The sequence below is a fragment of the Sciurus carolinensis genome, chromosome 2, assembly GCF_902686445.1.
Source record: "Sciurus carolinensis chromosome 2, mSciCar1.2, whole genome shotgun sequence".
NCBI lineage: Eukaryota > Metazoa > Chordata > Mammalia > Rodentia > Sciuridae > Sciurus > Sciurus carolinensis.
Window position 1 is genome coordinate 96,903,123 of NC_062214.1, and position 13,358 is coordinate 96,916,480.

The 13,358-nt window shown below is 33.5% G+C and overlaps 1 protein-coding gene across 17 annotated transcripts in view; it reads right to left on the reverse strand.

The window, feature by feature from the left end:
• The window catches only part of Tcf12 (transcription factor 12), a 355,814-nt gene that overhangs the window by 15,961 nt on the left and 326,495 nt on the right, over nucleotides 1-13,358 (reverse strand). For 5 of the 17 annotated variants that reach the window (XM_047539600.1, XM_047539602.1, XM_047539599.1 and 2 more), the window contains 5 exons: nucleotides 12,785-12,858; nucleotides 11,723-11,794; nucleotides 10,710-10,916; nucleotides 1,859-1,973; nucleotides 563-743 (listed from right to left, as the gene is read on the reverse strand). In XM_047539600.1, coding sequence (XP_047395556.1) covers nucleotides 563-743; nucleotides 1,859-1,973; nucleotides 10,710-10,916; nucleotides 11,723-11,794; nucleotides 12,785-12,858 — 649 coding nt within the window. The remainder of the gene's footprint in view (nucleotides 1-562; nucleotides 744-1,858; nucleotides 1,974-10,709; nucleotides 10,917-11,722; nucleotides 11,795-12,784; nucleotides 12,859-13,358) is intronic. The other 12 variants (XM_047539615.1, XM_047539610.1, XM_047539616.1 and 9 more) reach the window with 6 other exon arrangements.

Genomic DNA, 13,358 nt, shown 5'->3' on the forward strand with positions numbered 1-13,358 from the left:
CCAGATGATAAATACTTTCAGCTTTGTGGACCACGTGGTCTCTATGATAACAATGCAAATCCACCAATGTAAAGCAAAAACAGCTGTAGACAACATGATAATAAATGGGTGTGGTGGTTTTCCAATAAAACTTTATTTATAAGGTAAGCAATGGGTTGCAATGGTTCACAGGCCATAGTTCACTGAGATCTGGTTTAAACTGTGTGAGAGTATTGTCATATAATTAGCTCTTAATATACTGAACATTTCAATATATCTAAGTGTCTGTACCACACAATTTAACTTGTTTTAGCTATTTTCCCCTTCATTGTTTTATAGACCAAAAGCATCCTGAGGCAAGAGATGTAATTCTTTTTTTCAATGCAGACCCTAAAATGATGTGGTATAATAGAAAACATAATTTTGGAGTTAAGCCTTCATATTTCTCCCTTTTATGGATGATGAGATAAACATACATAAAAATCCCAACGTAATATCTAGAACATAGCTGGCAGTAAATAAATGCATGAAACCCTTCAACTTCAGTTCTTTTCATCTACAGTAAATGAATGAAATTTAATACCTGGATACTAACAAATACCTTGTTCTGCCTCTAGATGAGACCTTGATATCTTTTTGGGAGGATTCGTCATCTGATTTCATGTCATCTGATGAAGGAGGTTCATGAAGGTTTTCATCCTTTTCTTTGTTTTCAGTCTTGATTTCTGTTGGAACAACAGTTCCAGACTGACTTTGCAACCCACCTAACAAAGAGGCAAAGGAAACAAAATAAAAAATGAGACTGACTTTCATATACTATTTAACAAGTGAATGAGAAACTAGGAATTAACTTCTTTTTTTTTTTAAGTACTTAGGATTGAATCTAGTGGTGTTCTACCATTAAGCTATATTCAGCCCTATCTATCTATTTATCTATCTATCTGGAGACAGGGCCTCAAAGTTCCCCAGGCTTGCCTTGAACTTGAGATCCTCTTGTCTCAGTCTTCCCAATCACTAGGATTAGGCATATGCACCACCATGACCAGCTTAAAACTTTCAAGATGCTGCCAAAGGTAAATGAAATAAGCTTAACATTTCCCTACATAAACACAAAGAAATAGGTATCATGACTAAATATAACTAGGAGAAATTTGATGGCTTTTAATGTCACTAATATATCTGTACTTATTTTTGGGCTCTACTGTTAACACTGATCTCATAGCTTCCCTTTTATCAAAGTTATATCTCTCCAATTTATTATTATTATTATTTTTGGTATGGGGATTGAACTTAGGGGCACTTAACCACTGAGCCACATCTCCAGCCCTATTTTGTATTTTATTTAGAGACAGGGTCTCATTGAGTTGCTTAGTGCCTTGTTGTTGCTGAGGCTGGTTTTGAACTCATGATCTTCCTGCCTCAACCTCCAAAGCTGCTGGAATTATAAGGCATGTACCACCAAACCTGGCTGTCTCTCCAATTAAATTTTAAAAACCCCAAACGACAGTTACCATTATTCATAATTCTCAATATACTCAGAAATATCTTTATTATTGCCTCTAGGTACCACACAGGCTCACTCAGGAGAGGCAGTAATTAATAAAGGGACATGAAAGGAGCAGGTAGAAAAACAAACAAAAAAACCCTACACTGAATAATGGTGTGTACGTGGCTCCATCCATCAATGTATGTCTTTTATCTGCCCATTCAAATGGAACCTTAAATATCTACCCTTTATATTCACGCAGCACCATTACAGTTTGAAATTTCCCCACCTGGGATGATTTTGATTCACAAATGTTAGATCCATAGTGAGAAAGTGATAGTCTTTAAAATGATATCTGTTGCTACTACTCCTGAAAACTGACTATACAGATACCTCTATAATTTTCTTGTGTTTTATGGTTCAGGTCTGTGCTTGAAGCAGCGACGGTACTAGACAGCACTGAATGATTGCCATTGAGACTGACAGAATCTTCCCGATGAGTTCCAACCTAAAATAAAAACAAAACAAAACAACAACAAAACAAAAACAAAAAGAGGTCAAGAACTATTCGTATTTTTTGTTTGATGTTATTAAGACAGGGTCTTCCTCTGTTGCCCAGGCTGGCCCTGAACTTCTGGGCTCAAGTGATTCTCCTGCCTCAGCTACAGGTAGGTGGAATAAAAGGTGTGTGCTACCACAACCAGCTCTGTCCAAGTTTTTACAGTTTAAAAGATTAAACAGTATCATTCATCTGAATTTCACATTTTTTTGATGACACTTTTCTGAATTTTGATGAAAACTTCAAAATATAGTACTGATTTCAAATCAGTAAAAAATGTTACTTTCAAAAAAATTATAATTTCCAAATTTTTAAATGCCACAGTGTTGTTGTTAGTCAAATGAAATTTTAGAGAAAAAGCATTCCATAAGGCATAAAGCACTAAAGGTCTATTATTGATCCTACATAAATCTGAAAAACTACTTCAAATGCTACCTAAATATTTAAAAAATATGTGACCTTGTAGTTAACTAAATATTTTAAAATGCATGACCTTGTATTTAACAAAATACAGCTATATTCCAACAGCAGAATTATAATGGTGTGCCTCCCCCATATAGTTATTTTATTTTTTCTTTCTCTACCTACCTCCCCTCAATTTTTTTTAAAAGTATGGCAAAAGTGATACAAAATTTAAGTAACTTAAAGTAAACAAACTTATGCATTGCCAGGCAACGAAACTGTAATATAAGTTTATGTTAAACGTTAATCAAAAACCTGAAAAGTAAAGCATGGAAATAGCACCAATCATTTAGCTATTGCAATATTTTTAGAAAAACTTGTTAAAGATGAAGCTTTTTATTAGAGCAGTAGCAGACGTGTCAACTAGAAGATTAAGCCTTTAATTAAATAGGTTTATTGCCTGGAGTTATACATGAGAACCATTGTTTTTCAATAACTCCTTCAATCCTAGTAAATTGTTAGGTTTTGTATCCCTCGAGTAATTAATAAAGCTTTTATCTTTTATGACTTTGTATGGATTTTACCCTAAGAAGTATAAATATCCCTATGCAAGTTTATCCTTTGGTTTCCTGTGAGCTAAACAAAAGGAACCAAAGCAGTTTTAGGCAATACAGGCCATTTGGCAGTGGATCTGATTACAATATATCAGTTCTTCCACAATACTTTTAAGGAAATATTTCTCTTTAATCCTTCTTCATATCTTTAATGCATTCTTTAAAAACACACTTAGTAAAAACAAACAAACAAACAAAAAAACACATTTAGTGTATTCCATAGCTACTTTAAAAATTATTTGAGGATTAGTAGATGCTAAGAATCATTTTTGTCACTGCTCTCTTGGATATTTAAGAATTTCTACACCTTTTTTCTAAATCACATGAATTTCAACATGTATTAAAATTATAAAATCTAAGAACTGGAGGAGACTAAAAAAATGATGGCAGAACTCTAATCCCATTCCCACCTCTGAAAGTTTTGAAAAGTCTTTAGGTTTCCTCTATACCCCACAAAAGCTTGAGAAAAATCTAAGAACTTAGCCTGACAGCCAGTGAAAAAGAAACTTATTTTGAAAATGTTTCATAAAATTCTCTCTCAAAGGTATCCTAACTTCAGTTCAGGAAATCTTTGTAGGATAAAGCAAAAGATGTGTTTATGTTTATAATGGGTTTAAACCTTCCCATGATCTTTGGTAATACATGCTAATTCTGGTCTTATCTAGCATTTTGAGCTGTCACAGGTAATTTAGAAGAAAAATAGTCTCTTAAAATTTAAACTTTAGAGCTGGGGTTGTGGCTCAGTGGTTGTGTGGTCGCCTAGCATGCATGAGGCCAGGGTTTGATCCTCAGCATCACATAAAAATAAAAAAAAAAAATTAAACTTTAAGCAGGTATCTAAGTAGAACAAGTTATACTTTATGTATGTATATTCTGCCAAAATACATTCTACTGTCATGTATAACTAAAAAAAAAAAAAAAAAAGATTTAAACTTTAAAACATGTATATTTACTATATATTATACAAATGAGTTTCATTTTCTAGCTCTGTAAGACAATACCATTGAACAGTAATAATGTGAATTTTCATTCACTTAAGGTAAACTGTATCTGCTGAATTTTAATTTCGTTTTAGTTCATTAGTATAAAAATTTTTTTGATTTTTGGGAACTAAAATAATAAAAAATATTCTATCACCTTCCTGATGAAGGGTTTGGCAGACACAGGATCATTATCTAAACACCAGATTTTAAGGATTCTACCTTTCTCTTTAAGGAAAATCAGACTGATCAAATTGTTTTATAATATAAATGCCAGAAAATATTTTTGCCTCCATGGTCACACCAATCTACATTACTGACTTCCAAAAGAGAAAATTTAATTGGTATACACAGTAAAAATATAAGCCTTTAAAAAATGGTCTAGGACTAGCAGAAAGCTTGATGTCTGGAGTTTTTCATGTTATTGAAGTTAGCAGGAACTTTTTCTTTGTAAGTTGACTCCCTTTGCAAATGGCCCTCATACATTTTCTGGAGAATTTGACTTTCACAATTTTTATAGTTCCCTTTAACCCTTGCTCACCCTGGCTCCCACATCCTCCCTTTAATCTGCTGTTCTACATTCAAATGGCTGTCTACATGCACAACAGGTGTATAAACAGTTCTTTGTCTGAGCCTAAAGCCTGTGGGGCAGCCAGATAGAACCCTGTTTAATTGTTCACCTCGTTAGCATACAGCTGACAGGCTGCCACTACTGGGGGAGTAGCAGTGAAGGCAAACTCCTGGGCCTGCTATGTGCTAAATTTCAATTATTATGAAGAGCCCTGTTTCAGAATAAAAGGCCTATCCCATTAAATGACATCATCCTGCATACAGGATCTTCATAATCTGTGTATGGCCTGACTTGTGGGAGCATCCAACAAGGGACTTGTTTTCATCTAATCTGGCCAATGGCTTTAGCACTTGGAATGGAAAAATGTTAAATCTAATTAATTGATGAATAAGAGGTCTTGTGAATTAAGGGACAGACTGAAAACTACTGAATATGAATTCCTCTCTGATTTTGGATTCTATTCTAATAATTTGTTCAAGTGATTTAAATTAGTATTAGGCTACAGACTGATTAAAGAATCTTTATATACTATTTACCCCAATGCATTTTGTTTTATTTGAAGAGTTTTATACTAGACACTTGGCAATATTCCATTTGTTATATTTCTTTTTAAAATACTTCCATAAATGTATAACTTCCATGGTTTTTAAACTTTAAGAACATAGCATTTTGAATGATTTTTAAAAGCTACTGAACCCCTTAAAAAAGCACTAAAATGTGAGTTCATGAAATCCATGATTCTAAAAGTGACTACTGTCCTAATGGAAGGTTAAGAAGATTTCAAATTTATTTTGATGAGTGACAAAAATGCTGAGATAATTTTGAATAAAATATTACTTTATTTGCCTGACAACAAAAATTCAGTACACCCCTCCCCACCAAAAAAGAAAGAAAAGACTTGATTAAATTTCTGTAGGACTTTTAACATTGAAACTAAAAGACTCCATGGATGGAATTTTATACTATGTTATTAATAAGGAATATTTCAGATATGCATCAAGTATACATAATTCTCACCTTAATCTGGTCTGAAAGAATCACTGACTGCAGAAGAACTAAGCACCTTTTGTTAAAGACATGCTATCATTGAGCTATTTTGTTGGGCGTAGTTATTTAAATATTACAGCCATGAACAAATAAATGTGACATACAACTATATGCTCCTGAGACCTGTGTAATAATGCTCAAATGAAATCAATGATTCCATTAATTTTCAGCTTTTCACTTAACAACATTTCTTCCTGTCAGCAGTTTATTCCAAAAGTTTATTCTTACACTAAATAAATGGGAGCACAACAAAAGTCAAATGCTGACATTTCAATCGTCCTTAAAAACTCCAATGATGTGTTTTAAAATTAAAATCATACAACAGTATCACATACAAATTAGAGTGTTTGACAGAAAGTTGTAAGTTTTATATTTGCTTCAGTAAAATATGGAAAAATATATAAAAAATGGAAAGGGAATAAGAAATTAGTAAATGAAAATACTGACTTCATTCAATAATAAATGCAAATATTAAAAAGATGCCAGGCTGGTTACCCTATTTTTCTAAAAAGGAATATAAATTACCAATTTCCTAGGTTCTTTTTCTGATATAAATACTTCCAGGAAATTTAATTTTATATAATGAAAATATGTTAAAAAGCCTTCTGTGATTGAAACCTCATTTAATTTTAAACTCTGAGGCTACTCAAGTATATCCAGTTAAAAGAAACAATAACCAACATTAAGTCTTTTGATAAGGACTTCTAATAACATATTTTTAGCTAGTGACAGTCTTTACAACCTTGATGTGAAATATAAATCTTTTTTTTTTGGGAAAAAAAAAAGTAAACAATTATTTCACCTATCAACAATAAGATGGATCATCTATAAACCAATACTAATGATAACCTTAAGGGCATAATCCTGTTATAACTAAAAGCAAGAGGATGGGGATGTATCTAGGTGGCAGAGCACTTACTTGCCTATCATGCTTCAGCCTGGGTTCATCCTCACAGAGAAGGGTTCTCAACAACCTATTTCCTTGACCCAGGATACTGTTTTGAACACATAGACTTTACACTGCAAGTAACCTTGATTACTGATTTGTTCACATTGCAGGCTGGGAGCTAAACTGTTGCTACCACCTTATTCATTTTTTTTCTTTTTTTTGAGACAGGTCTTGCTATCTTGCCCAGACTAGCCTTGAACTCCTGGGTTCTAGCAGTCCTACTGACTCAGTTTCTAGCTGGGGCTACAGGTGTGTGTCACTTATGCTGGGATATGGTAGGACACTTTTATTCTGTCGTTAACTCCTTTCTTTCCATTCCTAGTGCATCTTGGTCACCTCAACTATTTCAACTACCTTCAACAAAACTCCCTAACTACCCATTAAAACAAAACAAGCAAAAAGTCATGGGCTCCAAGAAAAAGATAAAAACACAGCACAAAACATGTTATCTGTACTAATATGTCAATTACTAGTCAATTCATGTTCTAAGTCAGGAATTGGCAAAGTATGGCTTGTGGCTAAATCCTGTTTGTACTTTTTTTCTTTTTTTATAAATAAAGTTAAGTTGGAATATAGCTGCACTTACCCATATGTTTTCATATTGTCTATAAATGCTTTCATGTTACAATGCCAGAATTAAGCAGATGTGGGGCTGGGGATATAATACAGTGTTAAGAATGCTTGCCTAACATGCATAAGGCCCTAAGTTCCATCCTTTCTCTCTCTCTCTCTCTCTCTCTCTCTCTCTCTCTCACACACACACACACACAGTGGTGACAGAACAGTTTATAAAACTAAAAATATTTTACTATCTTGCTTTTTACAGAAAAAAGATGTGTTGACCCTTTTCTAAACATCAAGAAAGAAACCAGCATCATATTTAAACTTTATAATTAGGATGCTGGTCTATCAGGCCCATTAGAACAAAATTCCATATAAAAAAGATATATGAATGTTCTACGGAGCTTCTGTAAATATTTATCAGAATAACTCGTCTCTTAAGAGATATAAATGGAATGATGAAAACAAAATGTTTTTGAAAAGCAGCTGATCTCACAAATTCTACATGGTGACATAGAATTATCAATAAACTGGTATTTCTGTGGTCACTTTGCAAATGTATCCTCCATCTTTAGGAGCCTAAAACAAACATTAATGTATGATAATGCAGGAAAAAAAGTATGTAAGTTTCTAAACAAGATTAAAAAAAAAAGGTAATGTCAGAATGTGAAATTATGTCATTTCTCTGACATAGCCAGGAAAACACATGGAGGTGATAAAGGGACAATAAAAAGAGGAGGGTTAACCCTCGGGGATGGATGAAATAGTCACAAAAAAGTGCCCCATCCCTAAATTATACACCTTCCAAGAATAGAAGAGTTGATTCCATATAGTGGGTATTCAGCATGTAAGCAAGGGCTTTGAGCAGTACTGACAGAAGCCCTCAGATAGGGCAGAAAGCCACCAGGAAACACAGTCTTCCTTGGACTGGGTGTGTAGCTCAGTGGTAGTACACTCAGAGTACTTGCTTACCATGAACACTGCCAAAAAAAAAAAAAAAAAAAAAAAAAAAAAAAGTCTTCCTCCTTACAAGCCTTACTTGGGTGAGAATTACTGGGAGACTGTGATCTTCATTTTATTTATTTATTTATTTATTTTTTCTGAAAGTGAGGATTTGGGGCTTATTAAAAAAAAAAAAAAAAAAAAAAAAAGGCTTATTCAGAAGGATGGGAGATAAATACTAACTCACCTGACTGTCAGATTTTGTTAGTTAGTCACTTTTTATTTTGAGTGTAAACCTGGCAGAAATATATGATCTCCACTGCTGGGAAGTATCAGTGATTGTGTCTGGATAGGGTGGAGACAGCAGACAATGTTTAGCAAATTTTTAATAGGTCTGTGCTCTCTATGAAGGCTAGCAGGACTGAAGAAATCTTGACAGACACTTTGAGCAGTAGCTTGGGTTTAGCTGCTCTTGTCTTGATATTGCTACTCTTAGTCAGACTTACCCTATATTTCAGAGACCCTTCTTTCTAAACTACTTGGAGATTTTTCCTTTTTAGAAATATTCTGGCCATTCCTTTGGTTGATGTTCTAAAGGAGGCAACAGGCAGCAGGCAGGCACATTCTTTTTTTATTTTTTGGTACTAGTTATTGAACCCAGGGGCACTTAACCACTGAGTCTTATCCCAGGCCTTTTTATATTAAGTCACGGTAGGCAGGCACATTCTTATAGGATAAAGTGGGAGTTACTGTGCTAGTTAAAAGCTTCACAGCAATATCTAATGATATTATTTTCTCTCCTAGTCCTTTAAAAATGTATTAGGTTTTTACATGGCTCTGGAGGTCTAGATTTAAAAAAAATCTCTTTTCCTCTTAAGGCATATCCCAAAAACAATCTCCTTAAGATAGGAAGTTCCATTTTGTACAAACTCTGTATTTAGTTGGGAAGAAATATAGGTCTATCAAATATTGTGGCATGTAAGTTAGATTAGGAGAAGTGAACTAGTAACAGTAAAGAATTAAAAATGGTTAGGAAGTAAGAAATAATAAATGCTGGGCATGTGGTGTACACCTATAATCCTAGTGACTCAGAAGGCTGAGGAAGGAAGGTTCCAAGTTCAAGGCCAGTGCTGGCAACTTATCGAGACCCTAAGCAACTTAGTGAGACCATGTCACAAAACAAAATAAAATTTTTAAAAAGGGCTGGGGATATGGCTCAGTGGTAAAGTGCCCCTGGGTTAAATCTCTAGTACGCACACATAAAAAGAGGTAAGGAATTAAGAACTGTAAATGCTGAGACCATCTTGAACTTTATGCTGATTTCGAAGTCACTTTTCTAAATAAGATTAAATAGCATCTCAGCAAATTGCCAATAATTAATTTAGTATTCTACATTCATATTTGCAAGACAGTGTCCTGTTAGTCTTATTACACCATTAAAGTTATTTTACACTACTAGTACCCTCATATTTCTAAGTTTAATCATTCATAAATGTTTTCACATTTATTAGCTTATTAATAGCAATAAAAACTAATTTAAAAAGGAGCCTAAATTTTAAGATTTCATAACATTAAAAAAACCCCAAAAACAAAAACCTAGTTGCTAAGATATGCAGGTATCTAATGTCACCCATGTTGTGGAAAACACTGTCCTCAGAAACCAGGCAGTCTTGTTTGATGTTTATTTTGGAGACTCCAAAATGAATATAAATGGCTTGTCTGACATGTGAATGTGGAAATCTGGAAGCAATCCCATTTTATAGAACACAAGCCTTTAGCATTTGGGGCACCTAATTATTTTGATGATAGGCGAATTTTAGCCTTGATCACATGGCTTACAGCTAAAAATCTGTTTCATAGGAGACATTTCGCAGCATGCAGTGAACCTTAAAACCCATGCTATAAACATCCAAACACGTGGTATCAGTTAAATATCAGGTTCAAAAAGAACTTCACTCCTTTAAAAGACAATCTGGATAGAAAATAATGCAAGACATTCAACAGAGTTTTTGACGTGTATGCCTGTAGAGGTTTACTCCCCCCGCCCCTAAAGAATTGCCATGTTTTTTCAAAGATGGATTGAATTAGTTTATTCTCTATGGGGATTAATCTAAAACTGTTTCCTTTCTTTGTTACTTAAATAACAGCTGTTCTTAAAACTAGCCCTAATTTTTTTCTTCATTTGGGAGTAAAGTTTAAATTTGAACATGTACAAACTAGAATTTCACATTTTTTTGGCTATTGAAGGCAAATTCTAAATTATAATAAAAAACAATTTTTCTAGAGGAAAATCCTTGAAATTCAGTCTTGCTTCACTGCTTTTGCTATTCAGACTTCCTACTCACTATTTCAATACACAAACCATTGTGTCAATTACCAAAAGTCTGGAAAAAAGTTCAGATTTAAGCTAAAATGATCTCCAGAAAAAAAAAAATTTTTTTGTATGTGATCATAAGCAGGATTTTATGGGTTAATACTTAGCCACTGACTCTGCCCAAAACAGTAAAGAAATTTCATAAGCCTCTCTTTACCTTCAACTCTCTTCCTCAAAGATATTGTGAAAAACATTTAGGATAATAAGCTTAGGGGTTATTACAAAGAAGGCAAGTACTATTTTACCATTGAAGTGGATCGATTGTTTGTAACAAGGCTTGATCCTCCATAGTTTGAACTGAGGCTTCCAATTGGTGCATTATGGGATGGTCCCAATAAACTGTGTATATCACTGTGACCAGCAGGCAAACTGGTGGAAGGTCCCACAGCATGGTTCCGTAGCACATGGATAGCATCATCCAGTCTGTCTAAACGATCCTCCATTCGAGACTGCTATAAGAATTAAAAAAACAAAACAAAACAAAACAAAACAAAAAAAACAAACCAAAAAACAAAACAAAACAAAACAAAAAAAACAACATGGAGCTTACTGCTGGTATCTGTTCAATTTATTAAGGTGCTGTATTTCCTACTTTGGGATATATGAAAGACAGTAAGTGAAATGCAAATCAAGTGGCTTCAAAACCAACTACCTGACTATAAACAACAACAAAAGAAAGGCTATCTGTAGGCTATGCTAAATTTTTGAAGATTCAGAAACAATCACTGTTTTATAAAACAAATTTACCAGTCTATTACAAGGTTTATTTCTTTTAGCTTCTACAAAAGAGAAAGGGTATTACATGAATATTTAATTTTAGTTGATAAAAAAGGATAAACTGAACCTTAATAATGATCTTGAAAGAAGTCAACTGGGAAAAAGTCCTCGAATCCATCAAATTTAAGCTATCATTTTGTTTTAGGCAAATAAAGCATACCTATCTTAAATGGTGAACAGATCTAAGATAAGCTCTTAACAAAACTGAAGAAATGACATTGTCTGTGGATACACACGTGTCCCATACACAAACATATTAGAATTTTAAAAATCAAAAGCACATGCCAGTAGAGCTCATTTTAGAAGAATCACTCAACAATATAAGACAAAGTCTACTCTTATATACTACTACAAAAACGGAAATGGTCAACTGTTTGATTTTAAAAGACTCTGGAGTCAGTACAGCTTGATGATTTAAATGAATAATGGGAAGTATAAGTAATTGAAACACAAAAAAGGCACCATCCAAAAGAAATAGTACCTCACAGACATCCTTTAAGAAGGACATTGCATCTTGCAAATGTTCGTGAAGTTGCTGCTCAACTCGATTTTTCTGGCAAAGTCAAGACAGAACAGGAGGCAAAGCACAGGTTAAGATTAACTCCAAAAGAGATGAGGAAATAGCTGATGTGCACGTTGGCATAACATGTTAGTAAAGTTAATGTGGAGCCTGAGAGATCTACTTGTATTAAAGTATGAGAAGGCTGAAATTTAACAGGGAAGTTACAAGGTTAGCAACTAAACAGCACATGTTGCTTCTACTTGCTTGCAAAATATGTGAGAAGAAAACTTTCCCTCAATTTAAAATGTTCTGGTTAGTCATAGAAAAAGAACGTCTCTATTTGCAACCTGGAATTATTGAATGATAGCATGACTTAGCATTTGATCATATCATCTTTATTTTGTTTTTATTATACTTTGTAATTCTGGGTTATAAATGTAAGTATACAAAAGCAACAGCAGTTAACATTCTATCACAAATTCTTTACCCTTAATTACCTAGAAGGTTTCTATATATATTTTTTTTTTCTGGTAAATAGTGTTTTGCTTATATGATTTAAACAATATAATCTTTGTTATAAGAAAATGTGAGAATACTTTCATGACAAAAGTAATTGACAGTCACTTTTAACATAAATGTAATAATATATACACAGCATTATACAATTTTGCACTACTGGATTTCATTTTCTTACGTTTACTTCTTTTTTTTTTCCAGTTTCCTCTCATGTGGAAACATAAAAGTATAGAAAAATGAAGCCCTAGATTTGTCAAAGAAACAAAAATTTTACAATACTATTTTAACACCAGCTGTCCTGACACCAAAAGCCTGATGTCCCAAAGAACAGATGGTAAAGGCACACCCAATGTGTCGTATTGTTCAACCAAATCAGGCCATTTGTTAGCAAAGAATTCGTGTGTAATGCTATCCTACTGTTTCTTCACTGTTACACAAGATTTATTAAAACAAACAAAACCAAAAACCCTCCAAAGTATAGATAAAATCCTATAAGACCTGTAATGACTTGTAAGAGGCTCTTACCAGGGAGTGGAGTGAGTTTTCATAGCTTGGTGATGAAGGAGCTTGACCTCCAGGTCTGGGCCACTGACTGGTACCTATTAAAACCCAAAAGCACCCACAAGACTGAGTTAACTCAGCTATCTTGATAATCTTCTGAAGAAAGGATAAGGATACTTCATAAATGTAAATAAATTTACATGAAAAAATTTTTCAGCTTTCATCACAGTACTAGCTACTTATATGCCTCAATTAAATAAATCTTTCATTATAATTACAACAATGTAGGGAGTTGAGAAAAAAATTATACTTTAAAACGACTACTTTTATGTTTGCATATTCTTTAGACTACACATATCTTGAGAAACGCACTTCTAATGTACATGATTTTTACTGTCTCCTTTCCCATCATGGTTTTACACAGTATTTGATAGGCTATTGATGATTACATTAATATTTACCTGATTCTCTACATCATAATTTGCTTAACCACCCATTACTTCATCAATGAACACTTGATTGCTATCATTTACCTATTACGAACACTGCTATAATACATATTACTGCTTTTTTTTTTCCTCATGGTGAAGAGAGATGT